This window comes from Lathyrus oleraceus, chromosome 5 (genome assembly GCF_024323335.1).
Source record: "Lathyrus oleraceus cultivar Zhongwan6 chromosome 5, CAAS_Psat_ZW6_1.0, whole genome shotgun sequence".
NCBI classification, from domain to species: Eukaryota; Viridiplantae; Streptophyta; class Magnoliopsida; order Fabales; family Fabaceae; genus Lathyrus; species Lathyrus oleraceus.
The window spans coordinates 3,447,332-3,455,802 of NC_066583.1; the positions used below are offsets into that span (position 1 = coordinate 3,447,332).

Sequence of the window (8,471 nt, forward strand, 5' to 3'; positions counted from 1 at the left end):
CGATCCTTGTTAAAGCTTTGAGCCATTACAGTTTGTTATTTTCTTTTGCATCACTAGCTTTTCTGCATATGCTTAATGTGATGCATAAGATGAACTTTATATTGCCTTTTTGGTTGTTTTTCTTTTTCATCTCCATGTAGATCGAGTTCTTCTTCGAGGGTTGAGATGGTGTATAGAAGTTGAACTAGACACACTAAACGGCTATATACTTTGACACATGCTTTGTACCTACATCACGGATGATTCATCATCTCACTAGTAGATGTGATTAGTTCAGGTTTTCAATATTTGACCTTCTCTCGAATATGGGAATGTCATCCAGAGGTGTCATAGTCTAGACCCTCGCGGAGTCGAGCTGACCCACGACCCACGACCCACGACTCGCGATTACCTATTACTTTTCCCTAGCAGGATCAAACTAAGACATTAGTGGATCAGCCTAAAATCTTGTTTACTGATGTTAAAACTTCAAATATTCTTGCAATTTGTATACTATTGCTACAACTAAATTGCATTTAAGATAAGAAGTAATGTATGTATGATTATGAAAATGGGACTAACTATGTCTCATTTGTTACATATTCAAAACCATATATACAACACCAAATCTCCTTTATAGAATACATAAAAAAGTTATATATAATATCATTACATTAACACTCTAGCATGCATGTTTGGGTTAGCTTATTTTATAGTCAATATTTTCATTCAAAATATTTCTAAGTAAACTTTTCAAAATAATCATTTCCCAAACATGCTAGCAAAATGGCTATATCATATATATATATATAAATTAACTGCAAGAAGTGAATTTGCAAGTAACATTTCCAGCTTCACCAGAATTAGCCCTCATGAAGTGTAAAGCGGTAACAAGAACATCCCTAGTTGAGCCCATCAAAGCATAATTCATGTGTTGGATTACACCAAGTGGATGATAAGGGAATTGAATGCTGTTATAAGAGTTAAGAAGTGCAGTTATCCCTTCTCTTAAAAGAGTCCTATAAGGATCTCCTCTCCCTTTCAATCCATACCACAATGTAATGTCTGTTCCATATCTCCTTGCTGCAACCATTCCAAAAGCCACTGCTACTTTAGTGTCTCTGTTCACACCCCTCCAGTAGCATTCGTATTCCGGCATTAACCATGTCCTATCAAACAATTTACAAACATTAATATATAATCATATTATCGTTGGTTATGGTTAGTTGATCGGTTATATTATAAACTTACTGTGGTGGACATGCTGAAGCTCCTACGAAGATCACGGGTGGTAATGGACCTAATGGAGGTAACGGTGGAAGCTGCGGCATTGGAAGTAGCGGTGGAAGTGGCGGCATCGGTGGTAGGTTGAAATGAGGAGGTGAAGATATCCGCGGCGCGAATGTTGGTGGCGGCTGCAAAGATGGTGTTGGAGCTGGTTTGGGAGTTGTTGAGCAGTATTGCATAGGTTGAGGAGGCTGAGCAAGAAGAGCATCAACAACATACATTTCCATGTCAAACATCCTAAACATGAGTCTAGGATTTTGAGCAGGACCAGAAGCTTCACTACAACTCATCGATGATCCTCCTTGTCCATTATCACTTCCTGAGACATGTGCAGAACAACCAGATAAATCTGGTGCACCATCAAATCTCATTGTATAGCTTCCAAACCAATTTGTTGTTTCTTCTCTTGACATTGTTATTTCACCATTGCTGTCACTACATGACAGAGTCACTTTTGCACCTGCAGTACCAGAAAACAACAGGTTGTGGTTTGGTGGTGTCAAAGGCATTAACTCTGGTCAAAAGAGTTTACAACATAGTTACATAGGTATGTATTAATAACTTGATTGTGACCATAACTAGTTGGCGACAACTGTCTTTCCTCCATTTATTGAACAACCAATGAAAAAGCTGTAAAAAAAAATCTTGCACTTTTCACCTCACAACATGTGAGTATGTGAAAAAGTATTAGTTCATCTCAAGACACATAACAATTACTACAACAAAAGTGTTTTTTTTTCCAACTGTCAAAGTTGTGGATGTCTAAGTCGAGAAGTGTCTGTTATGGTCGACGGTGTATCAACGTTTGAAAGTTAGTTGAAATTCTAACAACTAATCATAGTATTATTTGAACTTATGATTGAGATGGCGACCTCAACTTCGGTTCGTTTTTTTCTTATTTTTGTCGAATCAAGACTTACCAGATCACAGTCTTAATCGTAAAGATCTTTACGGTTGAGACGGTGACCTCAGTTAAAATAACTCTAAACTTGTACTTACATGAGACACTTCTCCACCATAGTAGTGATCTCGTAACTTTAATGTTTAGTACTAATGGAGCATATAATATTAGTACTAATGAAAGAAAAATGATGTTGAAAAGGGGTTTAGATCTCACCATTAACAGGATAATCAAAAAGAGATCTCTGGCCATCTTTGCATTGGTCACAGATGACAGTTCCAGTGAGCATTGTATCTGCCTTTGTTCCATCAATGGTGACAGAAAGAATGAGACATGCTGCAAACAAGAGTTTCACAGGTAACTCCATGAATATTTGAAATCAAGTTGAGAAATGCAAAGAAAATGAGAACTGAGTGTGATAAAAAAATGCAATGAATGAACCATTACATAAATAGTTGAAAGCAAAAGAAGGAATGAACTCAAAATAGATGCACATTTCCTAACTCTCAACTGCCGCTTTTAATGCAGTACTGGTACAAATCACTTTTTCATGTGGGAACAAATTTAAACCAAAATAATAAGAAAGAAAATGGTACTAATTTTATTGAATTATCATTGTTAAATAATGATGTATATTTACTGTTTTAATAAATAAAAAGTAGATATAATAATTTGAAAATTACATGCATAATATTATTGATAAAATATGGTTAAAAATAGTAATTAATATTTGTTGAAAATTTAAAATAATTTTTATTTTTTTTAATACATAAATGTGACATGTTTTAGAATGGAAATAATGTCACATTTAACTACTAAGGATTAAATACTAATAATTTTTCATTAAAAAAATATATTTAATTTTAAAAAATATCTATAAGTTGTATCGGATGAAAACTACATAAAGTTACCGTTTCAAAAAATATTTAACTGACATTTTATTTAGAATTCAACGCATCCAGAATTTAACAAGTAAAAAACACTTGGATTTAGTTATTTTGAAATTCCATAACACTTCAAAAAACTAGATATTTTTTATTTCAATGTATAAAATTCTAATTAGACTCAATTCATAAAAATGATACTCAATATTTTTTTTTAGTATAGTTTATTTAAAGAAAATTGTCCCGTAGTAATAGTTGATCAATTAAAATTTCCAATACAATATTGTGATTTTTTTATTTATAAAAATAGCCATGTTTTAATTTTTTTCCTCCAAAATAACCACATTTTTAGATTAAATACCAAAGTAATCATATTTTAAACAAAATTTTTTTGTCCATAAGAGGAGTAGTCAGAGGGTATGACACACATTTTTTTAACATAGGCGCCATAGGGCATGACACATGCATTCATGACATGTCACTGCCTATGGTGCATGCATGCATCCTCTATGTGCATGCGCCAGCCAATTGTTACTATATTGTTTAGGTTTTTTTTATATATATAGTGCATCCTCTCCTTATCATTTTCACTCATCTTCTAATTCTTTCCTTCAATTTTTCTTCAAAATATCATCTTATATACACAAGAGAAATGCAATTTAATTTATTCGGCAGTAAAGCCTCCGATGAAGATCCAACTTTGGAACACGAAGAGGTTCAAACATATTTAGAGGAGCTTAATTCGTTGGTTAGATGGAGACATTGCAGACGGTGAAAAGACCAGAAGAATTCAAAGACTTGTTACAGTGTACAACGACAATGGAAAAAGTCCTTTCTGGGGCTCAGTTAAAACTGACACTGATTATCGTATTATGATGCATAGTTGTGAGGAATTTGTCCTGATGGTTGTAATTGCATATATGTTGTTTAGTCGTTATATTTGTTTGCCTTGTTGTTTAGTTGTTGTTTAAATTGTTGTAATCGAATATTGTGATATTTCTGAAATGAACGTTGTTTTCAATATCAAATAAAATGGTCACATAAAATGAATTACATGTAAAATGCAGGACTAAAAGTGGATTATCGAATTATGTTGTGGAGCTTGCTCCAACATTGGGACAATTTGTACGATTGTGTCCGGGCGGACGACATGAACTACATAATCTCACCACTTTGTTCGCTGTATCCATTTCGGTTCAAATATGCGTGCTGTTAGGACGACCATTTTTATTTCTTCACATCATTTTGCCAAACTATCTCCCCTTGATATGCAGACCAATAATTCTTATTTGCTACCACCGGAAAGCTATTGTTGTACACATTTCATAAGTTTATAACTTTATAAACAACAAATAGTAAGTTGGAAGGGTCCTGTCGAGCCTATGAACATGTCGTTATGACATGGGAGCAACACATACAGAAGGCTTGAAACTTTCCACAGTCGCACCAACCTCTATTTAGTTCGACTCGATAGTATCCCATTGGTCTCCCCTCATTGTGCTCAATTGCCTCATCTACATTGAACCAACCTTTACGATAATCAAACATTGTGACTACATGTGTGTTAGCTTTGCCAGCTTCCTCCTTAATGAATTTCATTGAAGTTTCACTTGCCCCGATTGTAACACTGGACTCCTTTGAACGTTTGGTCTCAAACAATGACCCTAACCGAAAATTGGTTGCTCTCACCAAAACGATTATCGGTAGGTTTCAGATTACTTTGAAGACATAGTTCATTGATTCCAAGAGATTTTTTATCATGTAACCCCATAGCTGACCATTGTCGAATGCCTTGGTCCACTTCTCCAATTGAATATTATCGATCCACCTTACTACATATGCATTTATCAATCTGATCTCTTTGCGGTAGTGTTTAAAGGAAGATTTTATTAATGCATACCATGCGTTCACAACTTTCTTCCGTAGAATATTGTCTTTGATCTCCCACATAAAATTTTGAGCGATGTGTCTAAGGAAGTAGACATGCGTAGAAGGAGGATCTTGCTAGATGTTATCAAGATTTTTATAAGCATTCTTAATAGATGGATGTCTCTCTAAAATCAAGCATAAGTTAGGCTGAGGAGCAACGCGTAATCGGGGATTTTTTAGAAAAAAACTCCATCCACCAATAGTCTCCCCTTCAACCAGAGCTAAGGCGATTGGAAAAATATTGTTGTTATCATCTTGTGCCACAACCATGAGTAGCGTTCCTTTACATTTCTCGTACAACCATGTTCCATCAATTTGTATAACAGGTTTACAAAATGCAAAACCTTTGATGCATGGTTCATACGCCCAGAAGATTTGGTGGAATATTCCATTTTCACTCACACAAGTCCTGCCTGGGGTATATGCTGGCAGGGTCCCCAAAATTGCAACACTCCCCAGAGCATGATGCTTAAGTGACACCAGGTATTGAGGAAGTTCTTTGTATGAATCCTCCTAATTTCCGAATACTCGTTCAACCGTCTTAGTCCTATCTATCCATGCCTTCCTGTACGAGGGAATATAATTGTATCATGTAACGATATGCGAGATTATTGTACCCACCTTCAATGACATATCCTTACTAATGACATACAAAGTTTCCTCGCATATTAACTGAGATATGGGTTTGGGATGGTCCTGCATCAAATTGGTGATTATGCAAGAGTGAGTTGGACCCATAAAACCAATCTCCCAAGAATCACCCCTCTTCCGGTATGATACTGTCAACTAGAACATGCAAAGCACATTACAACATAAGATCTTGTACCTTGTCACATTAGTGCGATTGACGGTATAATCAACTGAGATTTCCATGTGATAATTTTTTATAGCTCTCACACAGTCTTCTTTTGTGCGAAACCTGTCTCCCACTTTTAAAGATCCTTTCGTCTGCATATACGAATTGTAAAATATATCTAAGGATGGTTCGTCTATACCCAAGTTAGAGTTTGTCATGTGTTTAGGCGGACAATACACATGACCCGAAGGTAACGACTCTTGCTCGTGGTCGACAGTGTCATCGTTCACCATATGATCACCCAATATCTCATCTTCTTCTTTTTCCTCGTCAATAACATCGACTTCGGCTTGTTCGTCGTTGTTAGTTTCGCAAAAGACTTATGACAAATCAACAATCTAAGACAACTAATTTTGTTGTAGTAAAATATACAACTTAATATCGTTGAACCCGTAATGTTCATGACTAAGAAACATATTTTGAACATTTTCATCTCAGATCTTTAGCTGAAAAAACTTGACTTGGTTGTTGGCAAAAATAACCAGATTTTGTAGATGATTTGTGCCACCGGACCACATTGCAACTTATTTTCTATTCTCTCTTTCAAATGTGAAAATTTTGATCATCCATTTATTGTAAGCCGAGTAACATCAGTATTACGGAAATTAAAACCAGATAAGTTACATTCAAATGTCTCACCATTGATGTGAACGTTGATCATGTTTTGTGGTGAAGGAGCCATTTTTGTGAAATACAATGTATTTTAGTGTACTGGTGGTGATAATGCAGTGTGACTTGGTTCTAAAACGAATACGCATGCACTTAAATAGGATTCAAACAACAGAAAAAATGAACCCATGTGCCATAAGGTATGACACATGCTTTATTTTCTTCACAAAGGCGCCATAGGCAATGGCTTGTCACGTATTATGAACCATTGCATGCATGCTGTAACACCCGAGGTCGGAGAGGCCGAAGAGTGGTTACATGTGACACCCGAGGGCGAGGGAGTGGTTGTTTATGCATGAGGCATGACAATGAGACACTCCTAGCAGCTTCTAGGGGAAAAACCGAATTCACATCGGAATGAGAGGGATCCTGAGGCTATGCAGGTATGGGACTGCATGGTTGAGTGAAGGCTTATAAGGATTAATTGGTACTACCTATACCAACAAGATGCATCTTCTTTTCGGTAGCCCAATAGATAAGAACTCCATAGTTAAGCGTGCTTGACTTGGAGTAGTATTGGGATGGGTGACCTTCTGGGAAGTTTCCCGGGAAGCATGTGAGTGAGGATAAAACATGCTGAAAAGACCCGTGTTGGTTTGTGGGGTCAGTCGGTAATCCTGAAAGCAGTTTGGGCTGTTACAAATGGTATCAGAGCCTGGTTCCTCTCCCAGTACGATGTGGTTCGGGGACGAACCAAGCGGAAGTTGGTGGGCATGTAACACCCGAGGTCGGAGAGGCCGAAGAGTGGTTACATGTGACACCCGAGGGCGAGGGAGTGGTTGTTTATGCATGAGGCATGACAATGAGACACTCCTAGCAGCTTCTAGGGGAAAAACCGAATTCACATCGGAATGAGAGGGATCCTGAGGCTATGCAGGTATGGGACTGCATGGTTGAGTGAAGGCTTATAAGGATTAATTGGTACTACCTATACCAACAAGATGCATCTTCTTTTCGGTAGCCCAATAGATAAGAACTCCATAGTTAAGCGTGCTTGACTTGGAGTAGTATTGGGATGGGTGACCTTCTGGGAAGTTTCCCGGGAAGCATGTGAGTGAGGATAAAACATGCTGAAAAGACCCGTGTTGGTTTGTGGGGTCAGTCGGTAATCCTGAAAGCAGTTTGGGCTGTTACACATGCCACCCTAAGTCTAGCCTCCCTAGCCTTCTAGTCTGCCACACTGCTTTGCATGCATGGCCCTAGGAGTAACCACTTTGACTGTCGCATGTGTATTAAAATACACCCATGCGCCATTGGGTATGGCAAATTAGTTTTATGCTCCATGCAAAAACTTTCATGTGAATGCTTTGGCCCATCTATAAATGTGGATATCTCTCTCCTCATTTCCATCAAACACAATCAACATATACACTTTATCAGTAACAAACACTCAGAAGCATTCCAAAAGACGACTCTATTAACCATGGGTGAAACACATCGAGGAACTATCAACAACATTGCAGAGTTTGTAAGTTATTATTTTGAATGTATTAGTAAATTTGTCGTTAATACTTTTCCTAAATTATTTCCTTAATTAGTTTTTGTTGGGATCTAAAGAGATTTCGATGTCGTGTACATGAATATGTATCACACGATGAATTGATAAAACCATATTTACGAGCATGCAGTTTTGGTCATTTACTCAACATAGTCTCATACTCTATTGATTACAAATTTATCATCGCTTTGATAGAAATATGGAGACCCGAGACACACACATTTCACCTCCCGTTCGGTGAATATACTGTCATACTAGAGAACGTGTACATGTTGTTGGGTCTATCTATCGAAGGTAGAGTTGTTAATGGTAGAGTTAACCAAGATAACGCAATATGCGAAGAACTTTTGGGTGCCCCATTGTTTGAAGACATAACAGGGAGTCAAGGCATTAATTTGAAGTATCTTAAACAACATTATTCAAGTATAATCTTAACCGAAGATTCGACTGAGTATGAAAAAATAATTA

General features: G+C 36.9%; 1 protein-coding gene across 1 annotated transcript; it reads right to left on the reverse strand.

Moving 5' to 3' along the window:
- Positions 1-514: 514 nt before the first annotated feature.
- On the reverse strand, positions 515-2,647 carry LOC127081273 (uncharacterized). The gene is made up of 3 exons (XM_051021544.1): positions 2,384-2,647; positions 1,231-1,726; positions 515-1,148 (listed from the first exon to the last, which is right to left on the reverse strand). Exons 1-3 carry the CDS (start codon positions 2,532-2,534, stop codon positions 794-796), a joined length of 1,002 nt encoding a protein of 333 aa, XP_050877501.1. The 5' UTR covers positions 2,535-2,647; the 3' UTR covers positions 515-793.
- Positions 2,648-8,471: the final 5,824 nt, after the last annotated feature.

Coding starts and splice junctions, on each gene's coding strand:
- LOC127081273 (XM_051021544.1), bottom strand. CDS start 2,534: ATGGAGTTACCTGTGAAACTCTTGTTTGCAGCATGTCTCATTCTTTCT. Junction 1,727..2,383: donor TTTTGATTATCCTGTTAATG/GTGAGATCTAAA, acceptor CTGGTACTGCAG/GTGCAAAAGTGACTCTGTCA. Junction 1,149..1,230: donor GCTTCAGCATGTCCACCACA/GTAAGTTTATAA, acceptor ATTGTTTGATAG/GACATGGTTAATGCCGGAAT.